Source organism: Delphinus delphis, chromosome 10 (assembly GCF_949987515.2).
Source record: "Delphinus delphis chromosome 10, mDelDel1.2, whole genome shotgun sequence".
Classification (NCBI taxonomy): domain Eukaryota; kingdom Metazoa; phylum Chordata; class Mammalia; order Artiodactyla; family Delphinidae; genus Delphinus; species Delphinus delphis.
The window spans coordinates 35,352,560-35,371,348 of NC_082692.2; the positions used below are offsets into that span (position 1 = coordinate 35,352,560).

Sequence of the window (18,789 nt, forward strand, 5' to 3'; positions counted from 1 at the left end):
ATAGTTCTATTATATATGTACTGACATGGAATATTATTGGTGGTAAGTTGTTTAGAAAAATAATGATACAGAACTCTATTCAAAGTGTGATCTCATTTTTGTATAAACAAACAAAATCTACAAATGTACCTAAGAATATAAGTATCTGCTTCGTTAAGAGTTAGAGGAACTGTCAATAATGGATTATCCAAAGTATTGAAAATAAAGAAGATGAGAATGGAGGTGGGGAGGGGAGTGTTTAATTTATTCACATCTGTGTTATTTGGAATTCTTTTCATAAACATCTATTTTTATAATACTTTACATTTTTAAAAAAATGTTTTAAAAAAACATTAAAAATTTTTGTATCAGAAACTAATCTCTCTGTGTGTCTGATGGTTTGAAACCCTATTTTAGAAGGAAACATTGCAAATAATGCAAATAAGTATCCCTCCACCTGAAGAAGCTCCTTAAAAATTACAATACAAATTGTCTCATACTTGGAAGCATCAGCTGTCACGTGTCACAGATTGTAGGAAGAGATAAGAATTAAATCTAAAGCTGCTATGTGAAGGAAATCATTACATCTTATTTGAGTGGGCTGATAGTAATAGTGAAAAGAAAATGTGTACCATTTAAACTGATGCTGAAGGTGTGCAGATATTTTCAAAACAATGTGAGGAAGATAGACTTCTGCTGTATGATGATAGTTAGCATAATAGATACTGATTGCCATTCTTACACCTTCCTTATCAAGAGTCTTATCCCAACATAGAGGGAATCATTTCCATTGATTCTATATTGATGCTCTAGATACAGAGTGGGGGAGAGGGAACACATGGAGGAATAAGAGTTAAGAATTGCCCCATGATATTGACCTGCATGAGCTGCTTGTATATTTTGGAGATTAATCCTTTGTCAATTGCTTCATTTGCAAAGATTTTCTCCCATCCTGAGGGTTCTTTTTTCATCTTGCTTTTGGTTTCCTTTGCTGTGCAAAAGCTTTGAAGTTTCATTAGGTCCCATTTGTTTATTTTTGTTTTTATTTCCATTACTCTAGGAGGTGGATCAAAAAGGATCTTGCTATGATTTCTGTCATAGAGTGTTCTGCCTATATTTTCCTCTAAGAGTTTTATAGTGTCTGACCTTACATTTAGGAATTTAATCCAGTTTGAGTTTATTTTTGTGTATGGTGTTAGGGAGTGCTCTAATTTCATTCTTTTGCATGTAGCTGTCCAGTTTTCCCAGCACCACTTATTGAAGAGGCTGTCTTTTCTCCATTGTATATTCTAGTCTCCTTTGTCAAAAATAAGGTGACCATATGTGCGTGGGTTTATCTCTGGGCTTTCTATTCTGTTCTATTCATCTATATTTCTGTTTTTGTGCAGTACCATACTGTCTTGATTACTGTAGTTTTGTAGTATAGTCTGAAGTCCGGGAGCCTGATTCCTCCAGCTCTGTTTTTCTTTCTCAAGATTGCTTTGGCTATTCAGGGTCTTTTGTGTTTCCATACCAATCCAAAAATGGGCAGAAGACCTAAATAGACATTTCTCCAAAGAAAATATACAAATTGCCAACAAACACATAAAAGGAAGCTCAACATCACTAAATATTAGCAAAATGCAAATCAAAACCACAATGAGGTATCACCTCACACCGGTCAGAATGGCCATCATCAAAAATCTACAAACAATAAATGCTGGGGAGGGTGTGGAGAAAAGGGAACCCTCTTGCACTGTTCATGGGAATGTAAATTGATACAGCCACTGTAGAGAACAGTATGGAGGTTCCTTAAAAACTAAAAATAGAACTACTGTACGACTCAGCAATACCACTACTGGGCATATACCCTGAAAAAAGCATAATTCAAAAACAGTCATGTACCACAATGTTCATTGCAGCACTATTTACAATAGCCAGGTCATGGAAGCAACCTAAACGCCCATTGACAAATGAATTGATAAAGAAGATGTGGGACATGTATAAAATGGAATATTACTCAGCCAAAGAAAGGAATGAAATTGGGTCATTTGTAGAGACATGGATGGACCTAGAGACTGTCATACAGAGTGAAGTAAGTTAGAAAGAGAAAAACAAATATTGTATATTAATGCATATATGTGGAATCTAGAAAAATGGTATAGATGAACTGCTTTGCAAGGCAGAAATAGAGACACAGATGTAGAGAACTAACATATGGACACCAAGTGGGGGAAGCGGGGGTTGGGGTGGGGGTGGGATGAATTGGGAGATTGGGATTGACATATATGTAGTAATATGTATAAAATAGATAACTAATAAGAACCTGCTGTATGTAAAAAAAAAAAAAACAGGGAGAGAGAGACATGTACCACAATGTTCATTGTAGCACTGTTTACAATAGCCAGGACATGGAAGCAACCTAAGTGTCCATCACAAATGAATATATAAAGATGTGGCACATATATACAATGGAATATTAGCCATAAAAAGAAATGAAATTGAGTTATCTGTAGTGAGGTGGATGGACCTAGAGTCCGTCATACAGAGTGAAGTAAGTCAGAAAGAGAAAAACAAATACCATATGCTAACACATATATATGGAACCTAAAAAAAAAAAAAAAAGGGTTCTGATGAACCTAGGGGCAGGACAGGAATAAAGACGCATATGTAGAGAATGGACTTGAGGACACGGGGAGGGGGAAGGGTAAGCTAGGACGAAGTGAGAGAGTAGCATTGACATATATACACTACCAAATGTAAAATAGATAGTGGGAAGCAGCTGCATAGCACAGGGAGATCAGCTTGGTGCTTTGTGACCAACCAGAGGGGTGGGATAGGGAGGGTGGGAAGGAGACACAAGAGGGAGGGATATGGGGATATATGTATGCACATAGCTGATTCACTTTGTTATACAGCAGAAACTAACACAATATTGTAAAGCAATTATACTCCAATTAAGATGTTAAAAAATAAAAAAATAAAAAAAAAATTGAATATCCCAGCCATCAAAATGCCTCACCTCCTTTGAAACAAGAACACAAGTGATAACAAAGTTTTGGGGAATCAGATTTTTTTACCTTTTCTCCATTCTTTAGGGTTATTGGAAAGGAAATATATATTATTTAATCTAAATTATTTTAAAAAATCTTTCCTCCTAGATAACTTGATAAAAATAGCCTGAATAAACATATTAGCACATATATATGTACTCACAAAAAGACAAATATTTTATGATTCCACTTATATGTGAAATCTAAAAAATACAACCAACCGGTGAAAATAACAAAAAAGAAGCAGATTCACAGATACAGAGAACAAACTAGTGGTTACCAGTGGGGAAAGGGAAGCGGGGATGGGAATCATAGGGCTAGGGGATTAAGAGGTACAAACTGGGCTTCCCTGGTGGCACAAGGAAGACTCTCTTCCCTGAGAGTCCACCTGCCGATGCAGAGGATATGGGTTTATGCCCCGGTCCGGGAAGATCCCAGATGCCGTGGAGCGGCTGGGCCCGTGAGCCATGGCCGCTGAGCCGGCGCATCCGGAGCCTGTGCTCTGCAACGGGAGAGGCCACAACAGTGAGAGGCCCGCGTACCGCCAAAAAAAAAAAAAAAAAGAGGTACAAACTATTCTGTATAAAATAAGCTACAAGGATATATTGTACAACACAGGGAATATAGCCAATATTTTATAATAACTATAAATGGAGCATTACCTTTAAAAATTGTGAATCGCTATATTGTACACCTGTAACATACAATATAGTACATCAACTATACTTTAATAAGAAAAAAAAAAGAATTGCCCCATTGTGCTCATAAACTAATAGAGGAACCAAGGTGTTGTGCAGACCCTAGAATGCCATGTAGACAATATAAGCACACGTGATGCCACTAACTAAACCAGGACTTCATGAAGGGGTGGATGTTCCCTCCAAAGGCAGGTGTTTGTTTTCTATTTTTCTTTGTTTTAGAATAGGAAAATTGTGAAAATCATTGTAAGCAGAGGGGAAAGAGTCAGCATGGAGAGGTGATAAGGAGGGAATTAATCAGGTAACCCCGATAGGAGCCTGAAGAGAGCCTAGGAGAGAGGTTGGCCATGAGAAGGAGGAAGGATAGTATCCAAAATATTTAAAAGAAGGAAGAGGGCCTGAGTAGTAAGACAGAGACCCTGGGAGGTGAAGGAAAAGGAAGCTGAAGGAGCCCCCTTGAATGGCTTTGACTTTCTCAGTCTAGTGAGAAGCTGCATTATTGATGGAGAGTGAAAGAGTAGTGGCGGGCTTCAGGCTGTGGAAGGATCTGGAAGAGCCACTGTGAACACTGTATGTCAACTAGGAATGATTAAAAGGATTTGGAGCATCACTGAGGTCCCAGCTCAGGCTGAGTAGCATGAATTTTTTTTTGAATTTTATTTTATTTTTTATACAGCAAGTTCTTATTAGTTATCTGTTTTATACATATTAGTGTATATGTGTCAATCCCAATCTCCCAATTCATCACACACACACACACACCCGCCTCTTTCCCCCCTTGGTGTCCATACATTTGTTCTCTACATCTGTGTCTCTATTTCTGCCCTGCAGACCGGTTCATCTGTACCATTTTTCTAGGTTCCACATATATGCATTAATATACGATATTTGTTTTACTCTTTCTGACTTACTTCACTCTGTATGACAGTCTCAAGGTCCATCCACGTCTCTACAAACGACCCAATTTCATACCTTTGTATGGCTGAGTAATATTCCATTGTATATATGTACCACATCTTCTTTATCCATTCGTCTGTCAATGGGCATTTAGGTTGCTTCCATGACCTGGCTATTGTAAATAGTGTGAGTAGCATGAATTTTTAATGAAACTAATTTAAAAAAAAAAACAAAAACTTATTCATTACTCTCTGTAGCAATGTTGCAGCTAGGCACAGGGGCATACATAGAAAGTCAGCTTGGGTAGAATGCATATTTTGTAGAAATCAAATGATTCTTGTATTGAAAGCTGCATGTGCAAAGTCATTGGAAATTAGTCAAATAATTGCATCATTTCCAGATTTCACTTTGTCAATTTCTTTCCTCCCCCTTAAGGTTTATAGTCAAATCAGATAATCATATTTTCATAAGGAAGTGAGAACAATATCCTGTACTTCAAATGTTAACCATCAAAGTAACGCCATTAGAATTTCTAAAGTTTCGAGATCATAGTTGATTCTCATACATTATGTATTTTTTAGGCTGGAAGAGCGAATAACATCCTTTTTGGAAGACCAGCATCCAGAGAGTAAACTAGAGGTTGGCGCTGATATGCGTAAAATTCATCACTGTTTCCATTATTTAAAGGTAAACTTAAACATTTCCACTAGTAGAAGCCATTGTCTGCCATGTGCAAACTGTAATAAAGCTTTCCTAGTTGACCAACTCTTGAAATGTTTAGGACCTTGCTTCCCATGTCTAGAACAGTATGATCTTCGAATCAATGCTGAGAGGATCACTGAATTTCTTCAGAGGTTGTATCTTACTTCCCAATGAGTAAGCTCAGACCATGGGCTTCTAAAGCTTTTGCCAGGAATCTCTACCTTCTACACAGAATAGTTCCGTGTTCAAAACCGACTTATTCTGAAGCTATAGCAAAAGAATTGTGTCCTTCATTTTTCTGCAGCAGCTTCAGCCTTAGGTGTTCCTTTCATGATGACACAGTGACAATATCGTTAACCTCCACTTCTGCCTGACTTGTAATTTGGCATATTTCATTAAGATAACAGACGTTTGTTGTGAGTCGGCTCTGGACCAGGCGTAGGGAAGGCAAAGTTGAATGAGTAAGTCACGGAGAAGACAAATATGTAAAGAGTAATTAGAATACATGATAAGTGGTTTTTTAGAAAGTGTGAATTAGTGGTGTGGGGTTATGGAGAAAGGGAAAGTGTTCAAGAGGAGATAATGTTTGAGCAGGAATTCCCTGGTTTAGGGAAGCAGAGATAAGGTAAGGGGGAGGGGAATGAGGAAGCAGGACAGATAGAAGACAGGCAGGAGGAGGAGAAAGACACATTCAAGCAAAGGCAACTGCAGTGCAAGTCAGGGAGTCAGAGGAGGACACACACGCCTGATCTGTGCAAGGCATTGGTAAAGGCGAGAAGAATCAAAGAAACAAAGACATTTGGAGTTGAGGTATGGACGCTAAGCTCTTGTTTCATCTTTCAGAAACTATTGAATGACAAGAACATCCATGGAACAAGCATAGCCTCCTCTGAAATCAAAGATCAAAACAGTCAAGAACCATTAAAAGAGGAAGAATATAAAAAGCTACGAGATATTCTACAGCAGAGGGACAATGAAATCAGTATCCTTTCTGAAGTGACGAGAAAGTCTTCTTCTACTGGCTTGAAGCGGGGAACACTTAGCTGTCTTCCCCTAACCACACACCCCAGCTCCCCACCCAGATTCCAGCTCACATTGCTTCTTTCCACTTAGAAGTAAAATATCCCTTCGGCAAACACGTGGTAGGAACTAGTCAAAACCAGAGTTGCTATAAAAGAAAAAAAATTACTTTGTTTTTAGCCAGGATATAGTTACTATTATGGGAGATATTTCAGTTTATTGGAAAGCATGGGCTTCCTTACACCATGTCTCAACATTAAATTTCTTTTAGTGTATTTTTTGACTACTCCGCAGTGCTCTTTCTGTTTTAGTCCTGAGCCAGTAAAGTTAGCTGGTTATCTTTAGCTAGCTGACCAGACACTGGGCTGACCACAGCCTCGTTATGGCCCAGAATTTGTGGCTGGTGTGTGGGTGAAACTCAAATGATGGCTGAGAAACGACAAATGGTATTTAGCTTATGAAGAGCAGAGATTGATTTCAATGTAACTTTTTACTTAAAAGCCAGATCTGTTGCTTTGAGTTCCACTTACAAATGTGTAGATGAGTGTTGAGGATAGACATCTTACGGCTCTAGGAGACAGCACGTACTGAGTGCTGAAAATGGTTAGCAGCCCGCGAGAGCTGCCTCTCTTACAGACCAGGTGATTGCTGCTAAAAAGCCCCTATTGGGCGGTTAGACCTCAGGTCTCCCCAGCATTTCTTCACTATTGTTTCTTATTTTATCTTTCAAGCTTCTTGCAAAAGATGTGACATTTTCATTCCATTTGCAGGCTTTACACATGCACAAGCAACGACTTTAGTCAGTTCTTTATGAGCAAATATTTTTGTTCCTTTCTTAAAAATTACTAAAAGGCATTTTAGCTTTAGCTATTATGCAAAATTCCTAAAAATAGCCTACATGAAGGAAATCCAGTAATAAAGAGGTAAAACCAAACCAAATACGAGGTGGGCATTCTGCCTGATTGACCTCAGTCTCTAATTTTAGTTGAGCATTAGCAGACCCTGGATGTCTGATTCAAGTGAGTTTGAGCTGCCTTATTATCCGGCCAGTAACAGTAGATTGGACTGTGCGTTACACTCCCACACCAGCCCCTGTCTCTGAGCACTGCCCACAGTGTTGTCACCCTTGCATTCCTTTTCCTCTCTCCTACCCTATCCATCTCCAGGGATGGTCCCAGCCTAGACCTCAGTCCTGGCCCCAGCCCCAGTCTGAGCTCTGCTTCTTTTCCTGGCCTTGATCCTAGTTTAGGATCATCTCCCCTAAATACTCCTACCAACTCCTTAATCCCCTTCTGGGCTTATGAATGTCTGTGTGTATGGGAGGAATGAAATGAGATATGACAGAGAGGGAACAGTCTAGGCTTGTTCATATATGTTTATTTTGAGAAGGGAGTGAGAGAGAGACATACATCATTCTTCACTGGTAAATCCAGGTACCGCTGTCCATGTGGGGCTGCACCAGATTCTTTACTGACTGTGAACAACTCCAGCAGGGTCCCCGCCTTCTGAGACTCATATTTGCAAGTGAGGGTGTGTGGGAGGCATGGTGAAAAGAGCACTAAACTTAAAGTTCACACCCAGGTTGACGTCCTAGCTCCTCACCCGTTATCTCTGTAACTACCCGGTGAAGCTGGTTCTCGCCAGCGTCACAGTGCCAAGCAAAGTCGGTAAGCTGCCTTATGGCAAGTGCTCTGAGTGCTGTAGAGTGTTATGTCGTGGAAGATAGGACCCCACAGACAGTGGGCAGACTCAGAAGAAGGAAAAAGAGCATCTAAGATGTACTCGTCACAAAGCTTACATTTATCAAGGGCTAATGACCAAGAAAGGCTCCTGAAATTTCATAGTATCTCACAGTCAGGTTGGAGAATATTTTCATATCTTTTTTGGTAGAACCAAGAAGGCCAGGACAGTGATAGGAGGAGTGAGAAAGATACGGCTTAGAACAGGAGAAAAAGTGATAATACTTGAGCTCAAGAAAAGATAGTACTGCAAACAAAATGAGTGAGCAGCATGGAATGTTCTTGGAAAGGGAGGGAAAATGGTGTCGTTTCAGTGACATTATCAGTCTGAATAAAGTTCAGACATCCCTTCACAAAACACATAACAAGGTGACACTTAGTCCCCAGCCCTGCACTTGGCATGAGTGAAGGCCCAAGTGAAACGGGAGTGGGAAGGGGGGCAAGACAAAGGAGAGGTGAGAGGAAGGGAGGCAGCAGAGAAGCTGCATCTCTACTGTGGCCTTTATGAATGTAAATCACATGAAGACCGTCGAGGGACTGCCCATTATACGTAGAGCGACGTTCACACTCCCTCCTCCGGATTAGGCGGCCACACGTGGTCTTGCCCCTGCCCAGCCCCTGGCTTCGTGTCTTCCTCCCCCACCCTGTACATGTTAGGCTGCGGTCACAGCGGCCTTCCTGTCGTTCTGCTAACACCTGTTTTCTCGACCTCAGCACTGCTGCCACTGGGGCTGTCCCGGGCAGTGGAGGGTGTTGGGTGGCATCTCTGGCTTCTACCCACTGGACACGAGTAGCAGCACCTACCCCCCACTCCAGAAGGACAATCCAAAATATCTCTAGACGTGGCCAAGTGTCCCGTGGGTGGTGAAATAGCCCCTGCTTGGGAACCACCGCCCAGCTCATTTCTCCTTAGGGTTTCGGCACTCACCACTTCCTCTGCTTAGATGCCCTCCCTCTGTCTGGTTCTTGTTGTCATTCAGATCTCAGCTTAAATGTCACTTTTTAAAAAGCCTTTCTTGAGGCTTGAACCTTTCTTGAGCACCCAGTGAAGAGCGGCCACTCAGTCACTCTTGACTTTTTAAAAATAAGCATTCTGGCACTTTACCCTCTAATGTCTTGTGTGTGTGTGTGTGTGTGTGTGTGTGTGAGAGAGAGAGAGAGAGAGAGAGAGAGAGAGATCTGTCTTTCTCCGGTAGGACATCTGCTTCATGAGAGCAAGAAACCAGTCTGCCTTTTCATCTTTCTATCTCTGTGCCTAGAATACTGTACTGCCTGGCACACGGTATAAGCTCCAATGAGTATCGTGGACTGAGTGAAGGAAAGGACGTTGCCATGGCCGTGCACGAAACAGTGAAAGTGTATGATGGTCTTGCTAATCATCCCCACACAGCGGAGTAGGGGAGCTGGACAGAACCAATGCCTAGACACCACAGAAGTTGTGAACACCTTTGGTAAATACAAGCTTTTTTGAGGCGAAGAATGGAGGCCATGTCAGGGCATGTGAGAGAAAAACTGATAGTGCTTCCAGAAATCACCAAAAAGGTGAGGCCAAAGCTGAGGCGGAGGATGGAAGTCAAGTGCATTCCCTGTTACCTGTGCAAGGACGAGTGTACCTGGATGCCCCCCTCCACTCCTTTCTACGTAGCAGTCTTCCCTCCCACGCCACCTTTGTGTTTCCTCAGACTCCTGTTTTAATGAAGCCATCTCTAGGGCTGGTGAAAGCCTTGAATTCATCTCACTGCACATGCAGGTAGAGTTCTGAGATTCTCAAGAGGGAGTAGCGTCTTTTCTCTTCGTGATGGCAGAACCCCTTAGAGTTCTTGACGTCTTGAACCTGAAAGAACAGTGAAGTAGGGTAGAAAGGAGTGATTTTATCACTCAGAATCAGTGCTCCTAATAGATCTAAATGGCCCACAAAATTGGCATTTTAAAATGATATATCTTTACCAATAATTCTCCTCTTTTCGGTGAAATTAGAGGGACCAAACATTAGAGACTTTTTAAGACAGTGACTTGAAGCCCCATTTGAATATACACTAAAGAAGCATGTGTTGGACATGGGGGTGCTCTGGCCACCAGAACTGACTCGGCTGACCTGCCAGCTGGGGGGGGGGGGGCTCTGGCGTCCTCCCTCCCTCCCCATCCTGCTGCCTCCAGAGCAGCTTCCTGCATTAAAGTCCTATTTACTCACAGGTGGAGACGTAGCTCCACTGTCTACTACTACCTGGTGTTCATTTTCCTTTTCATAAACCCTTTCATAAAAGTTTTAAGTCCGAATTAGTTTAAACTCAGAAGATTTTAAAGACCTTTGGGTTTGCTAATTTTTCATATGATGGTAATGGTGCCGTATTGAAAGCCCGGCAGCCTCCCAAAATGATCCATCACTGTATCAGGGACCTCAGGAAGGTGAAGTCTTTCTTTAGTCCATCTTTACTGCATGACAAATAGCAACTATTATTGGGAATATTAATCTCATTTGAAAATGAGTGTTTTGATCATTATAATCTAGCATGAATCACTAAATCCTTAAGTCAAGTTTTAGATATTTTGGTAACTATGTTAAAGAAGGAAAAGAAGAAAGCTCAGGATGCTCTCCACTTCTCCAGCATGGACAGAAGTGAACTGAGACGCTCCCAGAGCTCCCCCTTCCCACCTGGGAACCCGGAAGGTCCGAGGATGTTGCCACCCTCAGCTCCCACTCAGGCCCCGGACTCCAGCACTTCTCAGTACAGATCCAGTTTGCTCCACGGAAAAACAGGTCAGTTATATTTATTTATATACATAAACTATATAACTGTGAATAGAAAACATAGGCTGTTAAATTATATATCCATATAAAAAGTAAACAAACATGTAAATGATTATAATTTTATTATTATATTCATCGTAAGTCTTATCCTTTTTAATATTACATTTCTTGAAGTTTTGAAGTTGTAGTAGAAGCAGCTGCAGCAGCAATAACACAAAACCCCAAGTAAAGTGTATCCATCCTAAAAGAAATATTCGTTCTCCATAATGGAATGCAGTGTAGCATCCTTTAGCTTTAAATGTGCAAGGACAAAGGCTCTCACAATTTATTTGTTAGAATTAATTTTTTATAACTAGCAAATCTCTTAAATGCCAGTTTCTAAAGTTGATGACTGAACTGAAAACACAAAGTGTGGGTTGTCACAGAGGCTGAAAGAGAGGGTCCAGGACAACAGCAGAGAAGTTAACTCTAGAGAAAGGAACAGAAACGTTCCTCCAATAGAGGAGGGAAAGAATGATCATCACTAACGTGATGAAACAGTGTTTATTTCTAAATCTAAAGGAGCTATCTGCAGCAAAATGATTTTAAAATAAGATCACAGTCTGCCTTAAAGGACAATAAATACACACAATTTTGTCAGATAATAGGATTGACAGGGTCAGACTAACACTGAGGCACCTTCCCCAAGTGTAGCCTTTGATAAGTGTGTCGGTACTGCTGCAAGAGCAACCACAGAGCCATGCTAGAAGCCCAGATTGGCTTGTGTATGTTACTCTTTCTACTAGACCAGTAGAACATGATGTATAGTTATGTGATGAATGCCTTTCTCCTGAAGACACTGAGGAATCTGAAGTATGGAATGTACTAGAACAAAGGGGTGAAGAGCTTCCCTTTTGGCAACGTAGGTTGAAATTTTCCATGTAAACATTTGTTGGGTTGGACAACCTGACGTGTGTGGTTTTCTAAAGGCTCTAGCTTGGGAATAATGAAAGAGTATGGTGTTCATTAAGAAGGACACTGTTTAGTTAATAAAGACAAGACTGAGAAGCCTGGAAGTGTATTTTGTGATGTTATATTCCTTTATCTCTTAATTCCAAATCTCCTTGCTGTGAATATTTCTTTAGCAACACAGTAGGATAAATTCAAAATCCCAGGAAACAAAAATGCTGTTTTTACCATTGATCGTGTTGGCTGTAGACAGGGAAAAGCAATCATTCTTCTCTGTGATCGTTTTCCATACAGTATTTCTATACTCTCTTATGGGTAACAGCTGGTTGGAAGAAAAGAGGTCCTCTGCTTTGGTGAATTCATTAGTCCAACCATCATATTTTTCATTCCTTTATTCATTCAATATATATTTATTGAGTTCACACTTTGCTCTAGGTACTGTGCCGATTATTATCATATGGCTAGAGCTTTACATAGTCGTTGTATGTACCAGGTACTATTCAAAGTTTGCTACCTGAATGAACTCATCTAATCCTTATTCTATAAGTTCTTGTTTTACCCCCATATTATAGATGAGGACGTGCACGGACCAGCACAGTCCCTGACTTCAGAGCACTTACAGACTAACAGGGAAGAGAGCCTTGAACAATTAATTGCAAAAGTACACCTCTGTATGACTGGGGAGCACACACCAGGGAGGCTCTACCTCAGGTTAAGACCAGGAAGATCCAAAAGGGCCATGAGAGTAGGGGTGTGGCTGGAAGGAACATTGCAAGCAGAAGGAATCACTTCAATAGCTTCCAAGGCCTTTGTGTTGGAAAGGAGCATTTTATGAAGTGGAAAAGGCAGGTGTGGTGGGATCCGGGGAGTGGGAGCCTGGGAAGACAGGTTGAGTGACATGCGTAGACAGATTGGCAGAGGGCGCAGGACAGGATGACCTTTAGGAGGCTGTTGCAGTCCAGTAGTCCCAACCTGAGGATGGAGATGATGAGAGAGAGGTGGGAGATCAAAAACACTCCAGGAGGTAGTGTGAGCAAGGATTGGTGACTAGTTGGCTATGGCGGGTAAGGGTGAGGATTGGTCCCCAGGTCTCTGGGTGGCTGGTGAGGCTCTTCACAGAGGTGAGAAATGGTGCCTCCCATGGCCCAGCGACAATTGGCATCATTGGCTGTAGAGAATACAGCACTGGCGTCTCTGCCGAAATGAAATGTCACAATCAGTTCCTGTGTTAGAACTGCATGCTCTTGATGGAAGGAACTCTCTTTACTGGCCTTTTCCGAAGACACACACCATTGTGCCTGTGCAGAAATGGCCTCTGATATCACTGCCCAGCCCCTTGCTGTATGCCAGACCTTTTCTATTTTTATTTTTTCTTGCCCACACCATCTCCCTTCTCATAATTATTCTTCCCATAGTATCTCTAATCTCTCTCCTAACTCATGATTATAGTTAACTTTTTCAGTAACTCTTTTTGTCCCTTGATATTGCTATTGAGATAGACTGTAGTTTTGTTTGGAGGATGAACTAAGTTCACTTGAATAGAAAATCACTGAGAAAATAATGGAAATTGTTTGCAAAGTCCAAGTACAAATGAGGTAAAAGAGTTTTGGAGAAAAGCCTTATAGCTGAAAGGGTTTTTGAGTCGTTTTCACTGTCATTGGATATAGTTCTAGCAATGACTTTAAGTAGGAATAGGCTCACAAATGGGCTGATAATAATCTAACCATTTGGAGGAGGGATTGGTGGAGGATTGATTTTATTTTGGCAAAACTACAGTTAGAGTGAAAATTGCTGCGGGTGAATCAGTGCTGCAAAGCAACAGGTAATGGGATAGTTTGTTGCAGTGTTTAACATCTTAGTAGGTGATTAGGCTTATATTCACGCACTATTTTATATACAAGAGGCTTGTGTAAACTATACCAAATGCAAAAAGTTAATAAGCATGTTGTTTGGATGGAAAGTACTACTGCCTTATGTAGGTGTTGTCAGATTCTATTAACCATCCCTGTCTTAATGCGGAAAGCAAGCAAATTTGACCATCTTCCACTCTGAGACTGTTGTGGAACTGTTTCCTCTTCAGTAACCCTCCCCCTTTTTCTATTCACCCCCACTTTAGGCTAAAAATGACTTCTTTCAAATTTCTTGTGTGAAAAGAAAATGAAACCCAACTCGTGGTTCCCCAGAGAACCCCACCCCCAGTCATTGCATGAGGTACCCGCCAAGACAGAGGGAGGTTAGGGCCTTCAGGACCTTTTGTTGTTTTGGAGGTTAAATGTCTGTTTCAGTTTTATGGGAATAATGACAGGGATTGTTCAATCCCACAGTTTGCAAAGAGTCATTCATATTGGTCTCTTTAAAATAGAAGGGGTATTATAGTTTGGGGTTTTTGTTGTTGCTGTCTTGTTGTGGGTTTTGTTTTGTTTTTTTCTGTTTTAGTTCTCTGGCTGCACGTTCCAAATAGTTACCGGAACCGGTCAATATTCCAGAAGTCCCTCATGACTCACCACTTTCTTTAACGGTTTGAGATGCTAACAGAATCCACTCCTCACAGGTGACGTCATTGGCATTTAAAAAGTGACCTGAAAGCCATGGCCTGGAGGCTCCAGACTCTTTTCTCTTACTCACTGAGGGAGAATTTGTTGAATCCTTCATATACGAAAGGAGGGGCCCAGGGTAGTGTTGACCGAGGACTGAGGTGAACTGAGAAACGCTCTCTGGCTCTGGGAGCTTAACTTAAATGTTGGGGCCTGGTTTAGTACCCAAAGAGCAGAGAATAAAATAACAAGTGCTATAAGCAGGAGCTACAAGACATGCTACTACAGGAATTCAAAAGAGAAGGGAAGAGTTTTAATCAGTAGATCAGGAAAGACATTACAGAGCAAGCAACATGGAAGTTAGGCCTCCAAGGGTTGATAGAGTTTGGATATTCAAAGATGGAGGGAAGAACATTATATAAATTCCAGGTTTAAAGATTAATATGAGCAAAGACTTGAAAACAGGAAAGCAAGGAAAAAATATGTAGAGTTGGCAGGAATATTTGTTTAGCTGGGGTTTTGGAGATTGTTTAAAAAAAAATATTCGACTGAGTATACTTTAAAGATCTTACTGTCTTTATGCAACCATTCGTGAATCAAGCAGCATCCAATCTAGCAGACAGCAAGGAGCTCTGAGGGGCTGTACAAAATGAAAGACTTTTGCAGGCAGAAGGCAGTGGGAACAAGGAAGTTATACTGGCAAAAGGCAGCTTGGTTATGATAAGGTCGCTTTCCTTTGGGGCACGTCAGGGGTCTGTCAGGCAGATTGTCTGTCTAGTGCCCACCAGGCGATTCTTGATTGACTGGTTTAAGACTCCATTTCTGGAGGAGCCAAAACTGTAATTAAGTCTCCATTTGGTGATGTGGGGTTTAGCATAAGTGACTCCATTTGGAGCCTGTTGTCTTGTTTTTAACAAGATGTACAGGGAGTCAGAATAAATAGGGTAGAAAAATGACTGAAAAGCTGAAAAATAAAGGAATTATATAATCTAATCACCATTTTTAGCACTGTTTTTATGACAAAATGTATCCTGCTGCTTGCGACGCCAAGAACACAGCCCTATCGCTCTGCCAGCGGGGGAATAGAGGTCTTCTCTCTCTCTTTGTCTGTCTTTCTACCTCTCCCTCTCTCACACACACAAGCACACGTGCACACACATGCAGAGTCTTGCCCAGACTTTGGCAATAAAACATTATTCTTTAATCAGTTATATATTTATTTACTGTCTAGAACGTGTGTAGTGCTGTGCTATTCGAGATGATGTGTAGAGTATGAGACATTCTATTACAGAGCTTGTGGAAAGCATGAAGGACTATCCTTAGCTGCAGGAGCAGTGGTTCCTAATTAATTCATTACATACAGGTTCTTTGAATTTAAGCAATGAACCAGGCAGTGCTAGGTGCTGGAGATTAGAAGGTGAATGAGACGCAGTGCCTGTTGAGGGTTTACAGTCTAGAAGAGGACTTACGGTGAATATGCATATATGGTGCCATGGGACGTGGAAGAGGAAGGTCAACTCTTCCTGGGCAGGTTTAGGAAACAGGTACGGAAGAGCTGGGCCTTGAACAAAATCTTCACAGAGTCATCACATTTACGTCTGGCAGAATGAATAGAGGAGGGAAGAAAGGTCAGAGCACTGAGGACTAGGAAACTTCTCAAGCAAATTCATAGGGGTGTGGAACACATGGTGTGTTTGTGACATTGCAAGCGTTTAATTTGGGTGGCTTTTAGGATTTGTGTGGATGGAATGGTATTTAGCAAGAAATAAAGCTGAAGAGGGACCAGCTCATGAGAAGCTTAAAAGACTTGCTTCTGAATTTAGAACTTTATTTGTTGGCAGTGGGGAGCCATTACAGCTCTTTGGTATGAGAGTAATGTGGCCAGATTTCTGTTAAAGAAAGATCATTGATAGCGATGTGCTGAGTAAACTGGAAACTGGAGGGAAAGTGGATAGGATGTTCTAGGAGCCATCGAGGTAGGAAATTAAAAGGGCCAGAATCAAACCAGACACAGTAGGGACTGAAAGGATGAGAAGAGTGTCTGCAGTACATAAGGAGAACTGACTTGTGACTGATCAGAATGAGGTTGAGATGAAAAGTCTAGGATTTCTCCCAGGTTTCTGAGCAGATATGGTGCCACTTACCAAGCCAGTGAATACATGAAGAGAAGCAGGCTTAGGGGAGAGGTTATTTGTCAAAGTATGGATATGTTGAGAATGAGTGTGAGGTGGAAGTGTCTAAGCCAGCACATACACAGCTTTAGTGCTCAAGGGGAGGGGTTTATTAGAGATATGGATCTGTCATGGACTTGTAGCCATGAAAGTGGACAGGGTTGTCCAATGAGACGGGTAGCAAAGGATCAAAAGCAGAACACTTAGGAGCCCCAATAGATGGTGTAGGCTGAGGCAGAAGAACCAGCAAGGGAGAACTTGAAAGGCAAGACAGTCAGGAGAGAGGGAGACCTCAGAAGCCAGGCTAGAGACTGAGTTCCAAGGAGGTGGATGTGGTTGACTGTACTGGATGTTACAGAGTGGTCCAGTAAGATGAGAACTACAGAGAGTCCACTGGGTTGGATGGGAAGTGATCAGTGACCTTTGCCAAAGCAATTTCAAAGATTGCGAGAGCAGAAAGCTCACTGTACCAGATTGAAGAGTAGGAAGTGAGGAAGTGAGATGGAAGTGGTCACACAGGTCACTGGAGGTTAAGGAATTTTGAGGCTGGGGTTGTTAAGTGGAGTTTCTTTGTGGGCGTTGAAGTCATTCCGGGTATTGGCAGGAAATGGGGCGGAAAGGAATACTGTGAGCCAGGAGCCCAAGTCAGCTTGGGTTAGCTGCCTGGTTTGTTCACTGTTGGATCAGTCTGTCTATCATCTATCTATCCATCTGTCTATCTATCTATACGTACATATATACATACCAAGCAGCCTTAAGTTACAGCATCACAAAGAGTGGGTAGCAGAACCAAATGGCACAGATCTCAAAGGAGGAAAAGATTTGGCTTTGGTGTTTAAAAGAAAAAAAAAAAAAAAACAGTGATTTTGAAATGGTATCGAGGAGCCAGAAGAAGGCCAGCACTCAGCACCGTCTCTGGCCCTTCTGGTACTTACGTTACAGGAGAATGAACGTCCTCCACTTAAGAGGGCTCCAGAGCAGGGAGTATCCTTGAGGGAAGAGTCAGATTTCAGTGATTAGAAAGAGCTGAAGGGGGTGTTACATGAAGATGTCGAGCATGTGAGAGAGTTTAATCAACAGTGGAGTGTGGGGTCCAGAGAGCAGCCTAGGACAGGTTGTCTGGGAGGCCAGTAGTGGCAGGAGGGATGGGTGGGATGAGCAGAGGTAGAGCAAGGAAGTCAGGAGTCACATGTGAGGTGACAGCTGCTCAGAGGGGCTTGCATCTTATGGGTGGCCGAAGACGACAGGGATACAAGTCGTGGTAAGATTGATTATCCTTGAGGCTACAGGTCTAATACGTGTAGCAGATTCAGCCTCTTATTGGTTTTTAAATGATATGCTTCTGAGAATTCCCTTTTAAATGAACTCTCCCTGGATGATGTGTTGGAATGGAGGTGGGGAGAAAGATCAGCTGGCTTCTAAAATGTTCCACTCCCAGTGAAACCCCAGCCCCTGTGGAGGTTAGGACAAGGATACAGCATGGAAAAGCTTGGGAAGGAGCTGAAAATTGTCTCCCAGGTACAGTTTTCCCCACCTTGTGGCGAAGCAATAGGTATGGCCACATATGCTCATCTCTTGATGGAGTCCTGCTTGGTTGCAACAGCACCTGCTCTCCTAGGGATGGGGACACCGGCCTGGGGGCTGTTCTTGCATCAGTGGCAGTGGTTGTATGGTTTTGTAGATATGGGTCACTCCTAAGTCAGATATTTATAAATTTGGTGTTGTATTTCCTAAACTGTAAGCTCCTACATATGTCTTCACTGTTCAGAGGCCTCCTCAGAGCCCCCTCTGGAGGCAACACAGAGACACTAAAGCAAGAGAAATAGAATTGAATCAAGGAGCTTCTTTTTCTCCTATGTTTGACTTGGGTCAGTCAGAGATGAGAATCCTTATGTGACAGTTTTAACTCTGTTACTTCCCTGTGGCCACAGTATAATCAGCCTTCATCTTGCGATGAGAGACAATAATTGCACCGAGCTATAGTATTTGCCTTCACCCTGGAGCTCGAGAATTCCATCAGCACTCCCTTCTTCAAAACTGATTTTCTGGGATTTATACCAACAAAGATAAAAATGGTTTCTGCCCGTGTGTTTGGTAGGGAATGTATTTTGGAAACATGATAGATGAACCCTGACTTTATTTGGAGCATAAGACATGATCTTTATAAAACATCTATCAGTTGCTCCTACAGCCCAAGCCAGAATTTACCACTCTGCTTCTACTATAGTTAGGTTTAGCTGTTTTTCATGTTTATGATTATGTTATTAATATTTACCGCAATCAGTATATACATTGAGTGGGGAGTAGGTGTGACTGAAAA

At 41.7% G+C, this 18,789-nt stretch overlaps 1 protein-coding gene across 1 annotated transcript in view; it reads left to right on the plus strand.

The window, feature by feature from the left end:
* KIF6 (kinesin family member 6) overlaps nucleotides 1-18,789 on the plus strand; it is a 383,680-nt gene that overhangs the window by 189,205 nt on the left and 175,686 nt on the right. Inside the window, exons 11-13 of the mRNA XM_060021290.1 lie at nucleotides 5,188-5,293; nucleotides 6,152-6,290; nucleotides 10,610-10,825. Of these exons, the coding sequence (XP_059877273.1) occupies nucleotides 5,188-5,293; nucleotides 6,152-6,290; nucleotides 10,610-10,825 (461 nt within the window). The remainder of the gene's footprint in view (nucleotides 1-5,187; nucleotides 5,294-6,151; nucleotides 6,291-10,609; nucleotides 10,826-18,789) is intronic.